The sequence below is a fragment of the Sparassis crispa genome (genome assembly GCF_003851025.1).
Source record: "Sparassis crispa DNA, contig_000017F, whole genome shotgun sequence".
In the NCBI taxonomy this organism is placed as follows: Eukaryota; Fungi; Basidiomycota; class Agaricomycetes; order Polyporales; family Sparassidaceae; genus Sparassis; species Sparassis crispa.
This window is the reverse complement of record NW_020939764.1, coordinates 167,761-191,550: the sequence shown is the minus strand read 5'-3', so window position 1 is coordinate 191,550 and position 23,790 is coordinate 167,761. Positions and strand designations below refer to the sequence as shown.

General features: G+C 51.8%; 9 protein-coding genes across 9 annotated transcripts; 3 read left to right on the top strand and 6 right to left on the bottom strand.

Moving 5' to 3' along the window:
- Positions 1–5: 5 nt before the first annotated feature.
- On the bottom strand, positions 6–2,496 carry SCP_1800700 (hypothetical protein; the record flags this gene model as incomplete). The annotated part of the gene is made up of 5 exons (XM_027765160.1): positions 6–749; positions 803–1,005; positions 1,060–2,119; positions 2,182–2,376; positions 2,455–2,496. 5 exons carry the CDS (start codon positions 2,494–2,496, stop codon positions 6–8), a joined length of 2,244 nt encoding a protein of 747 aa, XP_027620961.1.
- A 2,152-nt stretch (positions 2,497–4,648) lies between these two features.
- On the bottom strand, positions 4,649–5,090 carry SCP_1800690 (hypothetical protein; the record flags this gene model as incomplete). The annotated part of the gene is made up of 2 exons (XM_027765159.1): positions 4,649–4,957; positions 4,998–5,090. 2 exons carry the CDS (start codon positions 5,088–5,090, stop codon positions 4,649–4,651), a joined length of 402 nt encoding a protein of 133 aa, XP_027620960.1.
- Positions 5,091–5,312: 222 nt separating this feature from the next.
- SCP_1800680 (hypothetical protein) lies at positions 5,313–5,717 on the top strand (the record flags this gene model as incomplete). The annotated part of the gene is made up of 1 exon (XM_027765158.1): positions 5,313–5,717. One exon carries the CDS (start codon positions 5,313–5,315, stop codon positions 5,715–5,717), a length of 405 nt encoding a protein of 134 aa, XP_027620959.1.
- Positions 5,718–6,349: 632 nt separating this feature from the next.
- SCP_1800670 (hypothetical protein) lies at positions 6,350–6,781 on the bottom strand (the record flags this gene model as incomplete). The annotated part of the gene is made up of 1 exon (XM_027765157.1): positions 6,350–6,781. The coding sequence occupies one exon, from the start codon at positions 6,779–6,781 to the stop codon at positions 6,350–6,352; it is 432 nt and encodes a 143-aa protein (XP_027620958.1).
- Positions 6,782–7,803: 1,022 nt separating this feature from the next.
- Positions 7,804–8,537, bottom strand: SCP_1800660 (hypothetical protein; the record flags this gene model as incomplete). The annotated part of the gene is made up of 2 exons (XM_027765156.1): positions 7,804–8,293; positions 8,353–8,537. 2 exons carry the CDS (start codon positions 8,535–8,537, stop codon positions 7,804–7,806), a joined length of 675 nt encoding a protein of 224 aa, XP_027620957.1.
- A 619-nt stretch (positions 8,538–9,156) lies between these two features.
- On the bottom strand, positions 9,157–10,055 carry SCP_1800650 (hypothetical protein; the record flags this gene model as incomplete). Its single annotated transcript, XM_027765155.1, has 3 exons — positions 9,157–9,637; positions 9,689–9,860; positions 9,920–10,055. 3 exons carry the CDS (start codon positions 10,053–10,055, stop codon positions 9,157–9,159), a joined length of 789 nt encoding a protein of 262 aa, XP_027620956.1.
- A 972-nt stretch (positions 10,056–11,027) lies between these two features.
- Positions 11,028–13,385, bottom strand: SCP_1800640 (hypothetical protein; the record flags this gene model as incomplete). Its single annotated transcript, XM_027765154.1, has 6 exons — positions 11,028–11,783; positions 11,843–12,048; positions 12,103–12,144; positions 12,260–12,430; positions 12,508–13,180; positions 13,239–13,385. 6 exons carry the CDS (start codon positions 13,383–13,385, stop codon positions 11,028–11,030), a joined length of 1,995 nt encoding a protein of 664 aa, XP_027620955.1.
- Positions 13,386–17,888: 4,503 nt separating this feature from the next.
- Positions 17,889–18,089, top strand: SCP_1800630 (hypothetical protein; the record flags this gene model as incomplete). The annotated part of the gene is made up of 1 exon (XM_027765153.1): positions 17,889–18,089. One exon carries the CDS (start codon positions 17,889–17,891, stop codon positions 18,087–18,089), a length of 201 nt encoding a protein of 66 aa, XP_027620954.1.
- A 2,946-nt stretch (positions 18,090–21,035) lies between these two features.
- Positions 21,036–23,616, top strand: SCP_1800620 (predicted protein; the record flags this gene model as incomplete). The annotated part of the gene is made up of 5 exons (XM_027765152.1): positions 21,036–21,350; positions 21,411–22,455; positions 22,519–22,698; positions 22,743–22,930; positions 22,987–23,616. 5 exons carry the CDS (start codon positions 21,036–21,038, stop codon positions 23,614–23,616), a joined length of 2,358 nt encoding a protein of 785 aa, XP_027620953.1.
- Between the last annotated feature and the right edge of the window lie 174 nt (positions 23,617–23,790).

Genomic DNA, 23,790 nt, shown 5'->3' with positions numbered 1-23,790 from the left:
CGAGGTTACTGGAACCTCGACCGTTTGCTCCCGCTTGGACCGGCGGCTGATTGCTCTGCATCTACAAGACGTTTCAAGCGACCCTTCCCCTCTTGCGCTTTCGTCATTTGGAAATCTGGGGGCAACTGGTCGCCAATATTGTCATCAACTGGCCAGGTCTCGTTCGTCAGAGCCTGCGCCAAGACGGTCAGCGTTGGCTCGTGAGACATCAGAAGCTTTGCTGCTTCTCTGTCATCCTCGGCGTCTACTTGGGTCCTCTTCTGACGGTTTGTCCTCACCGAGGAGAGATCTGCGTTACCTTCGATCGCTCGCGTTCCTGTGAACGCTGAGTAGTTATTTTGCCGCTTGGCTTGGTCGGCAGGTAGAGGCGCATAAGGGAAATGAGAACCCTGCACAGCGTAGTAAGACCGGAATGACTGGAGGAGCTCCATGATGATATCGGTAAGCGGATGTCCTCTATCATCGTGCTTGTTCTCGCTGAATTCGAAGTTGAGCTGTCGTTCACCTTCCTCGATGATCCCACACTTTATCGCCGCCTTTTTTCTCTCTCCAGAGGCCCAATTATCGCCCTGCGGGGTACTATCGTCGAAATACTTGAATATGAACACACCGACATCGAGAATGTTGTGCCGCAAGTAACGAATGCCGAAGTAGAGGAGGACGTGAAAGAAGGATTCGAGCTCGTCCTCAACCGTGATTGTACGGAACGGATTGTCCAGTGCATGCACCGACAAAAACTGCCACGTTCCCTATAAGTTGTGTTAGTGAAATTTGCGTGCATGAAAATCGCGCAGGTTCTCACCGTACGATCAGGTTGGCGTGGACCATCGCCTTCTTCTGCACCGTCGAGAAGCGGTTTGGACAACTCCCAGTCAGCGAGGATGCCATCTCTAGCGACATCCTTTTCGCCGTTAGGGGCCACAACTTCGTGTTCGTTGATCAATAGATTTCCGCTACTGATATCGCGATGGATGATGCCCGCGAGTTTCATCACGTCTCTGTGGGCTACAAAACATTAGATCATCACACTGATAACCATGATCACGATACAAGGCTTACCGGACATACAATCGTAGACAAGTCTGGTAAGCTCTTGGCCATGCTTAAAATCACGCATAGGTCGACAGACCTCCTTCTCCACAAGACGATAATGAGTGTGCAGTTTGAGAGGATTTGTCATCGTTGGATCTGGACTCAGCCAATAATCCTGCGAAAGTGTATGCTGTTGAAGGATATCGCCATGCTGAAGCATTGTAGGAATGTTCCCGATCTTGAGGTCGTTCAGTCTGTGAAGAATGTCACCTTCCTTCTCGATACCTGCATGATCCACTCTCCATGCGTCCTTCAGCCACACGAAATCCCCAGTCTTGCAGTCAATGGCTACATAACCGCGCGTTCCTCGACCCGCCATGCTATGCGAAGAGAAGTGTGGCTTCCCAACGAGATACTCGCCTCTCACTTCATGCGCAGTAGAGTCCGCACCACCCACTGGAACGTCAATCTTCAACCTCCACCACGTCCAAGACTCGTCAAGCGACTCTCTGAAGTATTCCCGGATGTGGCCACATTTCTCGCGTCTCGGTTTCGCCTTGTCTCGCATGAGGTCGGCATCACCGGAGTGCTTTGGAATCGGTCTCGCCGTCGGATCGTCGCCTTGATCCACTGGAGAAAGATGAGCGAACCGCCACAGGAATTCGACCAAGTGTCGTGAATCGACGTAGTCGAACTTCTCAGAAATGATTGCGCCCGACCTGTCCCATCTGCACAGACGTGCCCAACGACCAAGCATCATAACAGTGAAACAGAAGCAGCGCTGCTGGCGTTCAAACAATGTGGCCGCATACTGAATAAACTGGCCTCGTTTATCGATGCGGTTGTTCGCCACGTCTTCAAAGTCGTCCGAACTATCATCGAAGGGATCGTCCCGGTTGTAGTGTCTTTTGAATTCGAAATGCAGTCGCTGTACATTCCAGTTTGGCCGATTGTCTGTCGGACGTTCAGTGTTGCGATAGAGAGCTACGTCGGGCTTCTGTTTTGTAGAATCATTCTCGTCGTATCTGTGCTCCGTTTCGACAACGCAATGTCCGGGGCACATCGTCTTCTTGTTCACGTTGTTTGCCTGAGGCATACTGTATGTCAGCTCCCACAGGTACGCATTCGAATATAAGAATGGTAACACACGAAAGCCACCTGTATCTCCTTCTCAATAGCGCCTTCCTTCGGCATGGAAGTGAATCTCTTACGCGGGGTTTTCGAAGGAGCTTTTGGGACAAAGTTCTCCAGGAAGTCGACGACAGGCATCTTGACAAACTTTCTGTGCATAGTTATGCGAAGCTGTTGCCTGATCGCTCGGACGCCTGGATTAGCTGTAGCTGACTGATCGTTGCATGCATTGAATTTGCGAGGAGAGGTGTTAGCTGAGCCGCGAGGTTGAAACATGTTGGTTATGCTTACCTCGTAGAGTTGGTCGCTTTCATATACCTCGAAGGCCAACATACGGCCACACACGAGGCTAAGTTTCCAAGTTGGGTCTAACCTTTGTTCGGATATATTCTCATGCATTGGTCACGCACTCTATTGTCGAAACTCACCTTTGCGGTCTTTCGAAGCAGTGGCGTCAGCGGGGTCAATGGTACAGCTGGCCGTTTTCTAGCGGATATATCGGCAAAACTATTGTTCTGTGAGGAAAACATGAGGTTTTCCTGTTATATGAAGGCTTCTTCCTTTGTTGCTGTGGCACATACCTACGGAGGCCTGGCTTTACGGTGGTGGCTGTTCACAAGTTGAATGAGAGGACGCGAGCACGTGTCGTCACACAAACGCGTGCGTCACAGTGTGACCCGTGACTACCACCCACTGCCACGCTGGTGGCTCGTAGCTCTGAATCTCTAGGTTTTCAGTCATCCCATATTACATCATTGTGTTTTTCGGTAAGTTTCCTCGTGTGACGCGGTTTCAGTTTGTCAAGTTCATCTCGGAGTCATCGCTAATATTCGTGTGTCAATGTTCTACTGTCTGTCGATAATCAATACACCCATCTCGGCCACCTTGCGTATTGTCAGATGTAATGCTCGTTGATTTTAGTTTGGCTGGGTAACCTGCGCGCAATTGTCCGATATTCAGCTATTTCACACAGATGGAGCGCGTGCAGATCCTAGCCCTCTTCTACCACTTTCTGCTTGACCACGAAGTTCCGTTGACCACACGATTCTACGACGACGTTCACAGAATGCATCACACGACGCCATGGATCAAGTGATACGGCTAGTGGGCGTCCCCATCCGAACTTAGAGACGCAGATGCGTTAGTATCGTCGTATGGCCGTTCGCTTGACCACCAGACTCTACATCCTTGAGCCTTTCCAATCACGCGTCACCTTCATGCTGGCACATCTTTTCCATCTATGCTTCGCCTCCTCTCGTACCGTTCCTTCTCCAGCGGTCGTCCATAATCACGAATATGGTCGACGTTGACTCCACCCGGACCACATGCGTTTCTTCTCAACTTCTCGGTGTAAGCAATGGTAAAAGCTTAGACGTACGGTGCGCGGGGCTATCCACAAATGCTCTACCTTGCTTCGATCGGCGTGGTGGCTCTGTGCCTTTCTCTAGTGCATTACGCCTGTGGGTCAGGCTGTCAGTTCTACTTTCCGTGTACACCCTCTCGAATTCCGTCATGAACGTCCAATCCTCGTCGTTCGACGGGCGCTCTTGAATCCACGCTTTTCGATACAGCAGCTCAGTACGACACCGAGAACGTCCAGTCACACCAGCCGGCGGGGGCGTGCGACAGACTTGGGGATTGGCGTGAATGTGGAAATAACCGGTGAGCTTCGTCCGTTTCGACATTCTTCGTGCTCTGACATTGCTCCCGGTCTCGATCCTAGCGTCTGCACACGTCCCTCCGCCAGTAGGTGTCGGCGCCACACACACGGCGGAAGGATCGCACGAGCCAGGATCACGAAGAGTGCATCATCGACCTTACACAAGTAACGTCATCCCCGGGGCCTTCCTCTAAGGTACGTGCTATCGATGTAGCCCTAAACCGTCCTCGGCGCGTCTGCGATGCTCGTATCACTATTTTTCTCTGTTTGCAGAGTTCTGCACGGGCTCAAAGTCGAGAGATCGCACCCCCCCGACGTACCTCCTGTCATACTCGTCGACCTCGTCACATCAGCCAGTGGTAGCGCAGGATCCCTGATAATCCTCATAAAGGCTACCTCTGAGCGATGGAGGTCCGGTCTGGTCAGCTTTTGGGTCTTTTTGGTCCGGACACGGCTCAATCCTCCCCATTTTGACCGGTTTGGTTCGGAAGAAGATGGTGCTTCCTCAGTTCTCCATCAATCAGGAGCCTTCTGGAGCTTCGCTCCGGCGCCGCTTTTCTGCGAGTTTGAAGGCCATTTGTTTTAGGACCTTCGACCGCATCTGCAGCCCAATTTGCACCGCGCTTCGCGCGTACCTCTTCACCCTCTGAAGCGCCCCCTTCGGTGGTCCGGACAGGATCAAGCCGTGGCTGGCCTGACCCTATTTGGTCAGGACATTCCATCACGGAAGGTGTTTGCGCTGAGGACCCCCATTTAGGTCCGGATTAGCTCATGGCACCAGCGATTTTGAGCCAATTTTGGTCCGGACGCATAGGATGAGGGTCATCAGGAGTCCTGTAGCACGCCGACGCCGACCTCCCACGCACTCCGCCGAACTTGGAGCCGTTCGACAAACACTCCACCCGATCGCGTGGACCCACACGCACCCATAACCCTGTCCGACAGGGCCCAGGGTCCAGACCCAGGGCGGATCGATCTTCGGCTCCCAGCACCACCCCATCTCCACCTCCCAATCTCGCCCTCCCATCTCCCCGGGCGCATCTGCACATTCGCGTCGCGCCAGGGATCGCAGAAGAAAAACCCCAGACCCCAGATGGTCATGATCACACAAGTCAAATTCGGTGGATCGACGATCTGCAATCGTGTTCAGACTGCTACTTAAACGCGCACGTACGGTTGCTGATGATACAACGGGTTTGTGGTGCAGACGAGACGAGCCAGTCGGGAGCGACATAAGCTCGAAAAGGGGGGTAAAGCATAGCGCCATTTAGGCGTAACAAAACAGACATAGACAGCTATCGCGACAGATTAGCAGCAGCGGAGGTACACTGTACTACCGTACGATAAACGCAGACACGCGACGTTAACGTACCCGAAAGCAGGGGGAGGAACGTGGCATCGAGAAGACGAGGAGAAGTCGAAGCACATGGACTACATGGAACGAGGCGTGTGGCAGAGAGAACTCAGACGTCCGATCGATTAATGTCAAATGCCATCCCTTTCTTCATCGCCCGGGCCCGCGAGGCGGCGTACCGTCGCCATCGCCCTCGCCGCCTTCACCTTCCGTTCACCAGCGCTCATCCGCGTACGCCGCTGCACCCACCTGTGGCTGTTGCTGCGGCGGCCCGCCCTCCGCGCCCGTGGGGTCTCACCATTGGCCTCCCCATCTTCGCACCCGCAGGCCGTGCCTCCTCTCTCCACCAGTAACGCCCTCCTCCTCCTCCTCCCTCCTCCTCCTCGTCCTCCCTCCCCCATCGTCCCCCCCATTTTCGTCATCCCACCGCCCATTCGCCACACCCTGCCAGGCAAGCCAAAGAAGAAGGGCATCTCAAAGAACCGCACTACCTCGCTTGATCCGTACGGCCCTTCGTCTAGCAGGGCAGTCGCCAGTTGAACTAACGAAGCTGTATCTTAATTGTCGAAGTTTTGTAGCATTTATGTGGATAATCTAATACGCAATAATTTTACAGTCTTCACCACTATCGTGTATTTAGACTATAGACGTGCTTCAACATGATATCCCCCCACAAGGTCTTCAGTGGCATGCAATATTTAAAACCACGCGTTCTCCATCGTCACCTCCCTCACGTTCTCGCACTTGATGGCGTTGAACGTACCCTATTCAAACATGCGTATGACGACGCCGCCACGCAGGTAACAGCAGTGGCACTCGAGATGGGTGCCAAGGCGTGCAGGCACCGGCACCCAGAACCGTATATGCCAGACCCCGCCGGACGCATTAAGGCACGTTATGCTGCCATCCGGGCTCCGTACAGATTCCGCAACGATCTATCCGCGTGAACACCTGCTACTGCTGCAGCGTGTGGTGCATGCCACGGCGTACAGGATGCATATGTGCGCGGGAACCATGACCCGAAACTCGATCTGTAGCATCTGCACAGATATGTATCTGTAAGGTGACGCTATCTACATGCCCTGCTCTATAAAAACAAAATTGTAGATAATAACTGACAAAAAACCGGACTCGCCGCGCTCCGTAGATAACAAGGTGCCAACAGCAGCATCCTAGTCATAGCACGGCGTACAGACAACTTTTTGCGGAGGACAGAACACTTTTTCGTCGCAGTGGAGGGTAACTGTGGTGAACTCCAGGTCTTCGTCGTTAATCTTCTGGTTTTCATCCGAACTGCATATCTGACAGACCACCTCGGCGTGCACATTGAACTCGAGGGGTCCTTGGCGATCCAGCAGCCCGACTGGCACTTCCACGGCAATCGTAGTCTCTGACGTCTGTTTCAACTGCGGTTTCAATGTCTGCCGTCTCAGCATAGCCAGCTTCGACATCTGCAGTTTCAACGTCTGCAACATCGGTAGCTTCGAAGTCTGCGGCTTCAACACGTGCGGCTCCTGCGGGTACGTTTCGAAGGTCCAGATCCCGATAGTGACACGAAATTCTGGCTCCGGCCTCGGGTCTGACTCAACGGTGCGAAAGTCCATCCGTTGTACGTCTGCCATTAATTGGCCCGCCGACTCGTAGTAGATTTCGAAGTTTGGGGGGAACACAACTAGCTCGCAGTCGATGTAGAGCAACCATTGAAATCTGACGGTCTTTCTACAGCATCCGGTTGTTAATCTCTGGAAGGAATAGAGTTAGAAAGAGGGTGCTTACTTATGCAGAGAATTCGGTATTATCTCCCCACGAGGATCTATCTTCAACTTCATGCCTAAGTCAGCATCTGGACTTGCCTGCGGCATAACGGATGAATATTTCCCCGCTATGACTCGGATATATGTGTATAAGCGGAGCGATTGACCGCAGATCTGAGCGCACGGAATGCGAAAACGGACGAGAGAGTAGAACTGAGCGATGAACAGTGAACGCAGAGCGCAACGAAGTTATATAGACGTATCCCGCAAAGCAACCATTTGAACGGCATACAGCGAGAACAGCGCGAAACGCCACTGAGGGCCCGAAGTTGAAGCAACATGACCAAAGCATCGGGCAATACAAATGCCCAAGAAGCGCATTGTTCTGACTTGCATTGAATCGAACAACGGAAATCGATGCTTCTCCCGGGGTGTTTCAACGAGTACCTGCATGATGCCAGTGCTTGCTAGGCGTAACATACATAGAACGGACGCTTGGCGATGTCAGATTAGAGGACAAAGCAAGCTTTGCAGATCCGCAGTACTGTGTGTTACCGGCTGTTTTCAAATGGACTGTGTCAGCTCTAAGTTTACCAAAGGTTTAACAATGAGTAAACTTTCTATGTCTTGAGAAATGTAAAGAAGGGTGATAGCTCAGCTTGGATTCCATATCAGAGTCCACTCCAGCTACGAGTCGGTGGCTGTAACAAGCGCTCAGATCTCAGAATCCAGATGCGATCTCAAGCGCCATCTGCTCAAGCCGTTGGCGATTCAAGCAAAATAGTACTATTATTCAAGCATGAGTACTATGCGACCGTTATTACATATTGACGAAGGCATTCAATATGGAGTCCGAAAGACCAACGAAAGACCTATCCAACCCGCACAACAGGCAAACTCGGCATCAATTCGCGCGCTTGCAAGTTTTCAAGTGTAAACGCCAACTCCTTGCACAAGGGTTTCGCCTTTAGGCGGGTTTGGAGGTCTATAGTTGCACGCAGTTTGAAAAGGCGACCTCCTGAACGGGAGATCAAATTCATCGGCACCGCCACAATGAAGTGGAGCATCAACATCACAGTTCTATCTTGCCCGTCGGGGAGGACGTACGAGCACTGCTGCATGCTAATACCTTGAGGTGCGTGGGTCGGCGTGAAAATTAGCTTCTTATCCAATATCGCAGCGTGATAGTGAGCGGAGAACTCGGGTTCATTCCTTGGGTCGATGGGAGCTACGATCAAGTCGATATCGATGTTTTTGATGTAATACCCCATCAGACAGAGGATCGAACTGGAGGAGCCAAACGTCGTTTTGCCATCAGGTGTGTAGACAATCCGCAGCCGCCAGGGGTATTCATGAACATGGCTACATTGAAAGAGTAACACTCAATCAAGGTAAATAAACTCGATGGCGATGGAACTTACTTGTAAGGAAGATCCCATGTAGTCCTATCTTCATCACGGAGATCAACGTCCACCGAGATCCTCGACAAGAAATCCTCAGCAGGCTTGTCTGAGTCATCTTCCAGGCTCGAAGGGCATGCCGAATCCGATTGGAATGTATCAACGGGGGAATCTTTATAGCAGGTTGTCAGTTGAGTCGATTCCATGTTGGTCGGCATGAGCGGAGAGGGTAAGCAGAAAGTGAACTGAGCAGAGGAGAAATATCGCGATTATAACGTGGCCAGGAATGCGCACAAATTGCTTTGGAAATCAGCACTGCAAAGAACCCCGATGGCGAGGCATGAAAGTACAAAACACAATCAAACACCGTGGTCTCAAAAGGCATCTAGAACCCGTTTTTTGGTAACATTTGCAACAGGACTACCACAAAGCCGATGACATAGGCGCTTTGATTTTCTGGGTTCGTTACTTTGAGATCCTGACTTCACCGCGGCATTGACTGCACTTCCAAGCCTTGTACTCGTTTGTGGCGAGTATTCACCGTGTACCAGAGTCCAGAGTTTGCGAGCTGACAGTAGAATCACTGTAAATCTGTGTCTTGTACGGGGTAAAACATTGACAGCAGAGGCCACACGCGGGCCGCCGGGCGAAATGCATCACGTGCAAATGCCACGCGTGTGTGGCACTCCCGCTTGCGCACAGGGAAAGTCAATCAGGAGGTTGCTCAGACAAGGAAAACGCCTTACGAACGTTGATAAATAGCAATTGTACAGATTGACAACATGAAGAACAAGACGACAAGAGGGCCACACGAGATCGTGACTTTCAAGTTTCAACGTGGCTGATCAGCTTGGCCAGCTGCAAGTGCTCCATCACGACGTCCACTGTACTCTCGCAGATAGCTTCAGCCTCTGACTCAGGACCTTCGCAAGTCTCCAGTTGGAGTCGCGCTTTTACGCGGAACTTCCGGCACGGGCATTTGATGAACAGCCCCATCGGGATGGGCACCCAGAATTGTAGCAGCCACATTCCGCCCGCCGCGTCCTCGCCACACATCAAATCCGGTGGAATGTATACACTTGGCGAGACAACAATTCCTTCCTCCGGCTTCATCTCGTAGTCTTGACCTACAATTATGCAGGGCGCCATTCGGCCGATGAACCATATCTGACACCGTGGCAAGGAGCGGCCCTGCGAGATTGAGTAGAAGTCCAGATTGAGTGTACGGATAGGGCACACTTTGTAAGTGCTGCTTGTGGGTTTAGCATCCTTAATGATGAGGGAGCATTCCCATGGAGAAAACGCGCTGCCACTAAATGTTAGTGGCGGGAGATCAGGCATATGCAGTACCACTTACCGATGATCTAATTCCCAGAATACCTTGCAGATCTCTTTTGGTCGAAGTTGTACGGAAAATCGCGGGTAGGTAGCATCTCTATTCGCAGCTGCAAGACCAGCCTTGGCTGAGAGAGCGATGGTCTGTGGATGGTCGGACTTGTTGCGCTTCGTTTCCGAGGTCTGGGTGTCATCTTCGCGCATGGCTAGAAGTAAGAAGAAGATTGTGACAAGGCGGCTTCCAAAGGCTCACAAAGGGGATTCAGCAGATCTGAACACAAAGATACGATCTGCAGGAGGAGAGTTTCGTGGACGATTCCAGCGTGATCCATAGTCGCAAGTGTCGACGGGTTCATACCGCAATGCAACGACATCCTGATCGACAGCATTGGGAGCTGCACACAATTTTGAGAATTTCTTACGCTCTACGCCCGCCACTCACCACGACTCGGAGAGGGTGGCCGCTTGAGGCTCGAAGGGGCTGTGCACCACACAGCCTAAAGCGCGGTTATATCACTACTATCGTTACCCCAGTAATGCAATCACGATTGCATCTCTGTCACCGTTCCTTCAAATCGAGCCCATTTTCCTTCAAAATTTATTGAATCAAATACAAAACATATAAACTACCTTCTGTGTGACTCCCAATTTTTTTTCTGATGTTGTGCGACCCCGAGACCGAACGCAGTGAAGAGACTCGTTTGCACGCAACAGCGCCGAATCTGTCACAGATCGTCACGCTTGCGGACCTGCCGTACCTTTGTTCTCACTTCACTGTCACGCCTGAATCACTCCTGACTCCGAGTTGGACCCCCAAGTTGCGCGGCCGAGGTATTTGGCGTCATACACATCTACTGCTCATTTTTTGCTGATTTGTGGTGCAGCGGAATGTGTCAAAAGGACGAAATTGCACAACTAGACCAGATTGCAATACCTGGGTAACGATAGTATCCGTAGAATATAAACTGTTAAGAAAGAACAGCTGCATAGAGAGCGCACCCGCGAGTTTCCCGCGAGGGGTACAAAGTTCACTGCCACTTACTTCAACTCATCCTACCAGTACGCTGCCACCGCGGGCTTCTTCCTCAGAAACCTAGTAGAGTTAAGGACATCACTGGGCGGTAAGTGTTCTTACGGGACCAAACCGTTTCTAATAGATGACGACGGATCAGTGCCAAGGAACAAGTCATCGTGAATATTGGTGGTAGAACAGAAAATAACAATATGAACGACACAGAAGCCAAGCAGTACGTGTAATGATAAATTATTAAATAGTATAAATAAGCATGTTGAATGGATGCGCTAACGATGTTGCAGGTATTGGAGCTTGAGAGAAGAAAAAGTCAAGTGTCACGCAGAGGCTACTTGGCCCTTGCGCGTTTGTTACTGGAAGCTGCAACTGGTAGCTCCGGATCCGCTATGCTCTCATGCGTGCGTTTTGTCCCTGTTCGCTCATAATGTTTCTCCGTCTCGTAGTTGAAGTTTGCATGCAGCTGATGCCCTTTCTTGTCGTTTATTGGCCACACGTGGTCTGTGATGGTATTGGCTAGAAGAGTCGACATCGCGGCGTGGGATGTCAGACGTCCTGCGAACTGTGCGTCCTGAGTGCGGATGATATCATCAACCTTTGCCTTCATGAGATAGTAAGGCGACAAATCAACACTGGCTTTCAATTTCTCCCACCGGCGTAATGTTTCATAATCATAGCTGGGGCCAGCGGCTTCACGATTACTATCTGATTGCGGCGAGCTCTCACCAGGGGTTGATATGGTGTAATGAGCTTTGAACCAGCCCAGAAGTCTAGTCATTATGGAATTCAGAGGGTGCGAGTGCCCAGTACCATCGTCAAATTTGAGTATCTTCTGTTCATGCCTGATCACTCCAGTATGCATAGCCTTATCCTTGAAGAGTCCGCAAACGAATCCTGCATTTGCGACATCCCAGAAATTGGCATCGAAGAACCAGTGAAGAAAGCCAGTGACATCGAGGAAATTGTGGGCCAAGTAGCGAGCTCCGTAGTACAGCAGGACGTGAAAGAACGATTCCAGTTCATCTTGGATGACGATCGTTCTCCACGGATCGTTCAGCACATTGACCGACATGAACTGCCGTGTACCCTAAGTAGCACACTATTAGCAACTCGTAACGCGACGCAAACTGGAATCTAGATACTCACTGTTCGGCCAGGTTGTCGTGCACTCCGATTGGACGTGTCGCCTTCAAGAGGAATCGGCTTTGACAACTCCCAGTCTCCGAGAATGCCATCCCTCACTGTGCACGGTTTCCCGAATGGATCAACGGATTCGTATTCATTTATCAGCAGATTACCTCCGCTGATGTCGTGATGAGTGAGATGAGCTTTCTCCATTGCTTGCTTATGAGCTACACGATGACTTCAGTGAATAGAGCATTGTACGACGGACTCGAGAAACGTACCTTGCATGCAATCGAAGACAAGCGTCACCAGGATCAAAGTCGCTAAGTGGACGGCAAACTTCCTTCTCGACAAGCCGATAGCGAGTGTGCGACTTGAGTGGATTCTGCATCATCGCTCTCGATGCAGGAGCCTTCCAGTGATCCTGTGACAAATTACGCTGTCGAAGGATATCGCCGTGCTGTAGCACATCGCCATGCTGAAGCAGAGTGGGGACATTCCGAATCTTGAGCTCGTTGAGCCTATGGAGAATGTCACCTTCCTTCTCCATGCCGTCGTGATCCACCCGCAATGCGTCCTTCAACCAAACGAACGTCTTTGTGCTACAGTCTAAAGCAACGTATCCACACGTTGCTCGTCAGCTACGCCTCTTGCTGAGAAGCGTGACTTGCCGACAAGATACTCGCCTAGCACTTTGTGGTCGGCGTCTGCCCCCGGAGTGTCGTCTTTGATGTCGATCAGCAACTTCCACCACTTCCACGATGGATCAAGAGATTCCGCAAAGTACTTGTGCGCATGGCCACACCTCTCTTCTACGGGCTTAGCCATCTCCCGCATCAAGCGCACCTCCTCAGAGTTCGGCTCAACTTCTATTGCTGTCAGATCGTCCCCTTGTTCTTCTGGTGAGAGATGAGCAAAGCGCCACAAGAACTCGCAGAGATACAGTTCGGTGATGTAGTTGAACCTCTCAGTGGCGATGGCACCCGATCTATCCCAGCGAAATATCCGCGCCTCGCGACCAAGTATCGCGACAGTGAAGCAGAAGGCTCGCTGCTGGTGCATCAGAAGCATCTCGGCGTACGATATGCACTGGCCTCGCACATCCGCCCGCTCCTGACTGTCAGGCTCCAATTCGCTTTTAGGCTTGTCATTCAATGGATCATGCTGTTCGCTGAGCCTCTTGAATTCAAAATGAAGTCGCTGAATGTTCCAATTTGGCCTGGCATCCGTAGGTACTTCATTGACGGGATAAAGAGCAGCATCGGGCTTCTGCTTAGAAGAGTCGTTCAAGTCGGGTTTGTATTGCGTTATCGCCACCTTGTAGCACGGACACATATCTGCATCGTTCACTGCGTCTTTCTGAAATATGTTGCGGGTCAGTATCTACAGAGCAGGCGGGAACGAGATGTCAACGTACGAAGGGCTCGTAAAAGTAAGCCTCGATGGCACCTTTCGAGGGCATGCCAGAAAATGCCCTTTCAAAATTCGGCATATCAGGGGGTTCTCCTGGAAGGAAGTTCTTCATGAAGTCGCTGACGGACATCTTGACAAACTTCCTGTGCATGGTTTCACGAAGCTGTTGTCTGGTTAATCTGGCGCCTATGTTGGTAGTAGCTTTATGGTCGCTAAGCACGAAGTGTTTAGATGGAGAGGATTGAGCCTGGGGGGAAATTTGGGACATGATGGATATGCTTACCTGACAGAAGAGGTTGCGTTTATATGCCTTGAAGGCCAACGTACGGCCACACACGAGGCCAAGTTTCCAAGTTGGGTCGAGCCTTTGTTCGGATATGTTCTCATGTATTGGTCACGCACTCTATTGAAACTCACCTTTGTTGCCTTTCGAAGCTCTTGGCCCAGTGGCGTCAGCGGGGACAATGGTACAACTTACTGTTTTCTGGCGGATATATCGGCAAAACTATAGTTCTGTGAGCAGAACATGAGGCATTCCTGCTATATGAAGGCTTCTTCCCTTGTTGCTGTGGCACATACCTTGGGAGGCCTGGCTTTACGGTGGTGGCTGTTCACAAATTGAATGAGCGGACGCGAGCACGTGTCGTCACACAAACGCGTGTGTCACAGTGTGACAGGTGACTATCTCCCCACTGCCACGCTGCATCAGCAAAAACGGGAATTTTCTCCAAAGAGATTATAAAGGCATAATTCCATGTAACTTGCGGAATTTTTTCACCAAGGAATACATTGCATCGTAAACCTGAGCCAAATTGCAGAGTTGCCAACTTGGTATAATTAGTTATAAACTCTCGAAGAATTTTCCAGGTTATGAAGCTCATATAACTTCCTACAAAATTTAGTGTACCACGTAGGCGCAGACCATCCTAAACAGACCGAAACCAATTCATCCAGATCGGTCTCACAATTCTCAATAGTGGGAGTATTTTAAATTATGTCACAATATATTATTGTTACTGCTACAATATTTACAAGACATACAGGGTACTCTACATTAGACCTAATTAGGCCGACTCACCGCACCAAAACCTGTGTGCCCATCAAAGTGCAATAATGAACAACACTAAAAATCAACATGCTTCAGCCATGGACATATAATAATAGAGCTTGACATAGAACGCACTGCATGTCGCCGCTCCGCTCCGGCGGCGACGAGTGGCCAACCAAGCCTGACAAACCCAGCAGATCTGTACAATATAGATACCAAGTTAACCGCATGTAAAGGCACTCACCTGGGAGGAGCACCGGCAGAGGCTGCAAATTTATATGCAAGTGAGGGTGGCGAGAATTGTTGGCGGACGGTAGTCGCGGTGTGTCGAGATTAGCCTCAGACTTGCCTCAGACATGTCTCGAAACGGCTTCAGATCTTTTCACTGTGAGGGCCTGGACAAAAGCTTTTCGTTAATGCATGCATTTGGTGCGGTATTCGGGGGCCTGAAACAACGGAAGAGCAAAGTTCGCAAAGCGCGAGTAGGCGCCCAACAGGTGCCCCTTACAACGTCCTATGTAGGCTTATGTAGGTGTCTAGAAATTCTTCCGACTTCACAACTCGGTGAGCAACCATTTCCTTGGGTTACATTGCATGACAACTCTCCCACAATGTGCATTTTAATTGTAACTTGTGTATCAATTTCTGTACTATGTAATCCTCTTTATAGACCTCTACTACCTTTATTTTGACTACTAATCGGCGTAAACGTTACTAGTCCGTTGTAACTTACACAACACCTACTAACCCGATGTATTCGGTGTAACCTTATATAATATTTTCCCGTTTTTGCTGATGGTGTTCATCTGTCTGTCGATAATCAATAAACCCATCTCGGCCACCTTGCGCATTGTCAGATGTGATGCTGGTTGATTCTAACTTGGATCGGTAACCTGTGCGCAATTCGCTCGATGTTCAGCTGTTCCCCACAGATGGAGCGCGTGCAGGTCCTGGCGCTCTTCTGCCACTTTTCTGCTTGACCACAAAGTTCCATTGACCACAGGACACTAGGACGACGTTCACAGAATGCATCACACGACGCCATGGATCAAGTAATACGGCTAATGGGTGGTCCCCATCCGAGCTTAGAGATGCATATGGAGACCCTGTTAGTATCGTCATATGGCCGTTCACTTGACCACCAGACTCCACATCCTTGAGCCTTTTCAGCCACGCATCTCCTTCATGCTGGCACCTCTTCTCTATCGGTGCTTCGCCTCCTCGCATACCATTCCTTACCCAGGGGTCATCCGTAATCACGAAGGTGGCCAATGTTGACTCCACCTGGACCCCACGTGTTTCTTCTCGACTTCTCCATGTAAGCAAAAGTCAAGGCTTAGACATACGAAGCGCGGACTATCCACAAATACTCTATCTCGATCCGAGGGACGTGGCGTCTTTTCTGGGCTTCTCCAGTGTATAATACCCATGTGTCAGACCGTCAGTCGATCTTCCTGTGCTCACCCTCTCAGTTCCCGTCATAAATGTCCAACCATCGTCGTTCGACAGGTGCTCTTAAATCCCGCTTTTCGATGCGACAGCTCACCGAGAACGTCCAGCCACCGCAGTCAGTGGTCGCACGCCGACTCTCACCTCACTTGGAGCCGTCCAACAATCACTCCACCCAATCGCATGGACCGACACGCACCCATACCCCTGTCCCACAGGGCCCAGGGTTCAGACTCAGGGCGGATCGATCTTCGGCCACCCCATCTCCGCCTCCCAATCTCGCCCTCCCATTAGTCTCCCGAAGGCAGACTGACACTCTGCTTCAACCTTCATTCCTCAGGATATCCATGTCTGGCATCTGCTATCCATAAGGTGGTCCTTATCGGTAGGTTGGGTATTTTCATCTCCGCAAATCACATGCACACGCGACGTGTCAAAATGCGTTCTCATCTACCCATGCAAGTCTCGTGTTTCTGCCGCATTCTCATAGCTCTCTGGTACACAGGGTGTTCTCCTGTTATGTACTGTCTGTAGACTGGATTTTGGTTTCAGAAAATCTATGCCTGAAGGCCCTCAGAACAGCTAAATCCACTAGTACTGTATTTTAGGTGGGGGATAACAGTATGCTGCACTGTTTACAACCATGGTAGTGGTAGCCAGAGTGACTCCCAATTAGTCTTCTGGATTTCTTCAACAGTCTTATGCTAGAAGGAGGAACAAAATTATTGGGATGTGACAGTGTCCAAGTTCAAGCCAGAACTTTCACATCCCATCCTCAGTAGTTGCTTCTCTTGTTACACTTTGGATGTGCTTCTTTTGCTTGTCTCCTACAGCTTAAAAGGCATGCCATTTGACTGAGATATCTCGAATGTAACAACATCCGCTTCCCTGGAGTATGTAGTATCTGCGCACCGTGAGCTTGCGGCGAGCACTTGTTCTCTTATTTCCAGCTCCAACTCATTCTCTTGCAGGCGAGTTGATCGGTCACGCAATTCCTTCCCTGCAAGTCCAAGCTCCGAACGAAATTGGGGACCTACCGATAAGCCCCCCGCGTTAAAAACTAGACTACCTCCCATCTCCCCGGGCGCATCTGCACGTTCGTGTCTAAAAAAACCCAGACCCCAGATGGTCATGATCACACAAGTCAAATTCGGTGGATTGACGATCTGCAATCATGTTCGAACTGCTACTTACACGCGTGTGTACGGTAGCTAATGATACAATGGGCTCGCGGGGCAGACGAGACGAGACGAGCCAGTCAGGAGCGACATGAAATCGAAAATGGGGGAATTGGGGATAAAGCATAGCGCCATTTAACCGTAACAACCAGACATAGACAGCCATCGCGACGGATTAGCACCAGCGGAGGTATATGCACGATAAACACAGACATTAATGACAAGCGCAGACACGAAACAGGTGGATGTAGGTGGAGAGAGGTCGAAGCACATGGACATGGAATGAGGCGCGTGGCAGAGAGAACTCAGACAGAGAGCGTCAGGATCATTACAGCGCTTTGCAAGTATATGCGGAATCGCCGTCGATGGATTTTTGGCCTCAGGCGCCCCGAGCTTGCCCCGAGCCCAGGACCCCAAACTGTTGTAGTGGCACGTTACTACCGGAAGTCTAGCGGAGGATACCGGGAGGGCCATCGGTGACGCGAATTTCCCAAAAGCAGTTGTCCGAGGCATGCCCGAAGCTTGTCTAAGCTCCTGCATTAGGATGCCGTAGAAAACCCACGTGGGGCGATTGGTTGATGAGACACTCTGGGCACGGTCTCTCTGGTTTTGGCTAGGCTCGGACTCTCGGACCTGATCAATTGGGCAATTTACCGGTGGCTGCAGTGGCTGAGCGGTTTCGAGTCCTGAGCTCGGCGCAAAATCCATCGACGACGATTCCGCATATACTTGCAAAGCGCTGTAATGTCAAATGCCATCCCTTTCTTCATCGCCCGGGCCCGCGAGGCAGCGTACTGTGTATGTATCTATCGCTATCGCCACCTTCACCTTCCGTTCACCAGCGCTCATCGGTACGCTGACACAACCCACCTGTGGCTGCTGTGGCGGATAGCCCTCCGCGCAGGGCAGCTCATCCTCCGTTGCTCCGCGATGCTCACCATGATACCATCGGCCTCCGCATCTTCGCACCCGCCGAAGCATGCCTCCTCTCTCCACCAGTAACACCCTCGTCCTCCTCGTCCTCGTCGTTGTCATCTTCCTCTCCCCCGTCTCCCTCATTATCTTCGCCGTCCTACCCCGCCGGACTAAGCAGCGCGCACTTCGCCCGCATTCGCCACCCGGTTCACCCACCCTTGCACCGGCGGGGCGTCCGCCCCCGCACTCGCATTACGCCCGCTAGCATTGAATGCTGACGAACTCGTAAGGGACGGCGCCATCGTCTTCCGCTGCAGCACAGACTTTAATATCAAGAACGTACCCACCATGGTTTGCGACACCGATATAGAGGACCAGGAAAGTTCAGGAAACCGTCACGCAGAGATATTGGCAGCCCGAACACGGGGAGACAGTAGTCTCCCGAAGGCAGATGGTAGACACTCTGCTTCAACCTCGTACCTCTGCATTCTACAACTAGGAGGTCTTGATTGCCGACCCGGCACATCACATGCTCACACAACGTGTCTGCAAAACACGTTGAACGACGAACATGTCGCGTTTCGAGCGCAAGAAGTCTCCATTCTCCTCTGCTGCAAATTTTTATCATACCGGATGGGTATATTAGTTGGGATTGATTTTAGAGACTTTGCTGTCTCATCTGCTCTATACTGGTCCAAGATGGTGTTACATTTTTGAATCTCATAAGAATTCTCCCATTGGATGCCTTCCCGTAGCCGTTTAGAAACGTTCTAAACTAAATTTCGTCTCTAAATCAGGCCGGCACGTCGGCAAATTGATCTCCGCATACCGTGAGAGCAGAGTGAGCTCTTTCTAAACCTTATATCTGGAAGGGGGGGTCGACCCCCCCTTCCAGATTCTAAACGTCTCTCTAAACGATGATTTCGGTCTCCGCCCACTCGCAATGCATCTTTGCCTATATTTGGTGCTGCATATTGCTTACATCATGCTGCCGCTCGTCCTCCGACCCTCTAGAACTTGGTTTGATCATCATCATGTTGCGACGCTACGGTTTCACAAATCCTGCTGTTCCGACACAGTGGGGTGTTTCGCAGTCCGCTTTGTGATTTAGAAGTGCTCCAAATCCTACGGGAAGGCATCCATTTTCTGTGTCCTGCTCCCAAGCAGTACCATCACCCATCCACCGCAGCACCTCACCGCGCCGGAGATGCCCAAACCAGGGTGGACAGGACCTTCAGGAAGACTTTCGTGACCGCGCCACTCCATCACGTGGTATTACAAGGTTTAAGACTCCGTGTTAGAAGCACTACCAAACTTTAGGCTCCGTCTAAATTGTCCGACCTCTCGAGGCGCGTCAGACTTGAAGCAGACTATTAGGAGACAGTAAAACCTTAGAAGACGCACATGTACAGACACTACCGGATGGTCGTAAAGGAGGTTTGCCGCCTTGGACGATCTTGAGCGAGGTCAGGAGTTGCTGAAACTGGTTTGGGACTGCTTCGAAGGTGAGTGCTTCGATGTTCTTATGTGCATGAACTTACGAGCAGCATAGGTCCCAGAGCTACGAACAGAAAATACTACATCGTGGCATCAGTGCAGACAACTTGCTAATATTCGAATATTTCGAGGATGACGGAAACGTCGTTCGCATAGGCATTCTTAGTGATTGGGAACTTTCCAAACCATTGCAGGATGCAAACGTGAAAATTCTCCTTTTCTGCTGCTGCTTCTGACGTGAGACCCGAGGTCGTCGGTCGTCCAGAACTAATTCCCGGAGGGGGGTGTCATTTCGAAGTCAATGTCGTGAACGTCCTACTAACTGTTCTGCGGGTCTCATTCTTTGCAGAAGTGCAGCGGCATTCATCATGCCAAGCTACTCCCATTTTTTTCTGCGCAGGTGGGCCAGAACTGTTTGACTAGCCCGCGATGGTATTGACATTAGTTGGCGAGTTCAGTCTCAGGTCATCGACTTCTGACTGCGTTCGCTGGCTCAGACAACCAGCAAAACCGCTGCCCAAATTGTCTTCTTCTCGTGCACGTCTCGCAAAAACACGCTAGTCTGCCTTCCACGCGTTCTTCAAGTGTTCTTCGTGATGTCACTGCCTGCAGTACGCTGCCGCCTCGTGAGAGATTGTGCTAGAGCTTGTGATCTAGGAGACGCCGTAAATTGCATACAAACGCGTCGATATCCTCAAACTTTGAGCTACTAGACAGTGGTAGGCAATTTGCTCGTCCTCTGGTACGGTTATACTTCCTGTGCTGCAAAAATTGACGGGCTCTTTGAACTGGCTAGCGGCGATCTACTACGGTCTCAGGCCCACACCTATGGCAGCGTGTTCTTTGCGGACTATTACAGTTGGAGTCTACGAGACCGCAGCGCAGACACTGTTTCCAGATATTTCTTGGGGAACTTTTTCGCAAAATGCTACTCGACGACTGGTGACGTCATTGCCTGCAAGCTACCAGACTGCTGAACCGCGTGAGACATTTGATCCTAGTGACGATTGAATATTGATGTTCCCGCCTACTGCGGTGATGGGAGTGTTGCTGTTGTCGATCAGCTCACTTTTCGAAGATGTTCGCTCGTCCGACTGCCTCTTGGCCAGCATCAAACCTCAATAGCTGCCGACTGAAGTTATGTTTCGCATTTTCTGGCCGTACTTCGAGACACGAGCGGCATGTGTCTACCGATCTCATTTCTTTACCTGCCGTGGAATCTGGCACAACACTTCGATAGTTGCCATCGCGGTAGCAGTGGGTATCAAAGCGCGTTCTCCTGACTTCTCTACTAGGTCTCTATCATTCTGGATGTGCGTCCACATCGACCGCGTGCTATGATGACTTCATAGATATCGATGACGCTGGTCAGCAGACGGACGAGTTGACCTTCGAGATTGCTCAAGCCGACCTAATTGGGCTACTCTCAGTACGGTAGAGGTGAGCGTTGCCTCTGATGTGCTGAGATTGTCTAGAGTATACGTTTCTCACTTTCCCAGCTAGAGAACTACGCCTAACCGACTGGGCATTTACCAGGATAGTCCGTACTCCGCGCTTTGTGGACAATCACGATCACGTGGTGTGTGCCACACGGAGGTTAAAAGCGCAAGCAAGTGGCTGCCTCTGTTCAATTTCTTCCACCACCACCACCACCACCACTACGTTTTTACCACTACCACCACCACCATTCACTCCTCTATCAACAACATCAGCGATGTCCAACTCCAGATCACACGCTCCCAGCCCGTCCACCTTACCCGCCGAAGCCGACCTCTCCTTGCCACCCACTCCCCATAGCGTCACCTCCGACTGGACACCCTTGGCGGGAGAAGAGAACGCCGAGCCCAAAAATCCACGTCGTTCAGACGACGACAACGAACTTCACGCGGAGAAGGCTGAGGGGTTCATCCTCGGGCCTATGCCCGTCGAGGACTTCCTCAACTTCCTCCCTGCGAAGCACACGGCGCGGAGGCCGTCAACGGAGGGGGCATTCAACAATGTCGACGAGCCTGATGTGGCTTTTCAGCTGGTGAGTGGCTCTGTTCGGCGGTGGGGCCCTGGTTGATGTTGACATACGATGTGGCCACAGTTGGCAGCCATCGGGGGCCACGACCGTTGCCCAGGGTTCGAGTTCAAATACAATGTCCTGGACTCGACATCCATTAAGCCTGCCCTGGTTTGCGTCCCGAAGGACTCGATTGGGTCGGACAACGAAGCAACTGCGAAGTACGCAGCGGAGCTGTTCATAGACGTACAGAGCAGCGACCAGGGCGACTTCTTCCGCGACCCGAAGCCCTTCGCTGACCGCCAGCGACACAAGTTCGTCCTGACGCCTCAGGACGCGGAGAAGACTAACCGGGTGAAGGCGCTGCAGGCGATGGGCCGAAACATCCGATGGGCCACCGATGCACTGATGCACCAACACCGGGTGCACTATTTCTCGGTGTCGATCCACGGGCTGCGGGCGCGCCTGATGCGCTGGGACATGAGCGGGCTGATCGCATCGGAGTCGTTCAGCCTCCGGGAGAAGCCCGAAGTGCTGTGCGAGTTCTTGTGGAGGTTCGCGCATGCGTCCACGGTCGAGCGCGGATACGACCCGACGGTGGAGCGGGCGTCGAGCAGTGAGGAGTGTCTCTTCCGGCGGCTGGTTTCTTGCCACGTCCGGGAACAGCTAGACCTGAAGCTGGTGGACATTCCGGAGGAGGAGGTCAAGGTCGAGGTCCGCGAGGAGTACAAGGAGCAGTGCGCGCTTCTTGAAAAGACCGTGGGGCAGCATTACGAGGCCGGGCGCGTCGCGGCACTGACCATTTGTGCGGAGGACGGGAGATTCAAGCGCTGTCTCGTGTCGAGGCCGATCGCTACGAACTTCTCGATGAGGAGGGGTGCGATGCGAGGATACTGGGCGGTGATGGACGGCCGAGTTGTTTTCTTGAAGGATACATGGCGGCAGTACGTCCTTGAGCCCGAAGGCCGCATACTGAAGGAGCTTGAAGCGCACGGAGTGAAGAACATCCCCCATGTGGAACACGACGGAGATGTTCCCAAGGTGATGTACTGTGACGGCATGCTCACGCGGTTCTCGGCCATGGCGAACTTCGAGAGGACGACTCGGAGCAAAGCAGGCCAACAGCCGTGTGAGTATCTATTCGTCACGGTTTACTGAATCTGAGCTAGAACTCATTCATCTCTTCGTGCAGCTTTCCAATGCACCGAGACGGACTTATACCGAGAGGCCGAATGGCTATGTCATGGCGGCGCTCGGATTGTGGTGCACCCGCGGGTCCACCACCGTCTGGTCCTCAAGGAAGTAGGCTTCCCACTTCAGACGCTACGAGGCACAAAGGAGCTGCTCGAGGCGACGCACGACGCGTTCCAAGGTAAGCCTATCACCAGCTTTTGACCGTTCTGTCGGCTGATACAGATTTCTCTGGCGACCTAGCGCTCATCGCTGCGCACGACAATGCGCGGAGGATCCATCGAGACATCAGCGCCGGCAACGTCATGTTTTATCGGAAGCCGTACGAAGATCATCGCACAGGTTACCTGATCGACTGGGAGCTCTCGTCGAAGGTACAGGAGGACGGACAGGCAACGGACAAGTACATCGTGGTACGCATCGCTCTCTTCGTTTCTCCCGTCCATGATTGCTAATCCCATCCCGACAGGGCACGCGCATATTCCTGTCACAGCGTCTCGAGGCGAGAAGCCAGCGGAGGCACATGTTACAGGACGACATGGAGGCACTCCTGTATGTCGTCGCGTACTGTGGCCTCCATTGGCTTCAGCATCCTGCGCATTCCAAGGACATGAGGCAAGTCGTTCAGGCCATGTTCCACAACCGCAAAGAGGTCCATGCCGGGGATGTACCTGAGATAACGCACACCACATTCCAGACGATGGAGCCGGGCAAAGGCAAGCTGGACATCAAGGAGAACCAGACGTACATTGACCTCCCGAACTTCAACGCGGATCTCAAGGATTGGTTGTCACACTCGATGGACCTCAATCACCCGCGGGATCCCAATGAGGCGACGCAGTGGGACACGCCCGAGCCGTGGAATGATTACTGGAAAGAGTTCTTGGAGCGTGAACTGCCGGAGGATGACAGGATCCGTAAGCAGGATAGTTCGTCGATGAGGCCCAAGTTCGCAGTGAAGGCGATCTGTCACCGTGCCGGGATCCATCCAAACAAACGGAAGACACCGCAACGCCGAGGACCGACGGACGACGGACATGCAAATGATGCCCCAGGGAACGGCAGGCCAGTGAAACGCCTTAGGAGGACGGCGAGATAGAGCGTGGCAAGACGCTGTCGTTCTACGACGCATTCAAAATCTTCCTGCCAATGGCGATTCCCACTTTTCTGGGTACAGGATGTGCGCTCGACCCACAGCATCGGCACATTGTCGACTGGCTGGGCTATACTCTGCGGACGCAGATCAAGTGAGCTCTCAAACAGCACAGTACAA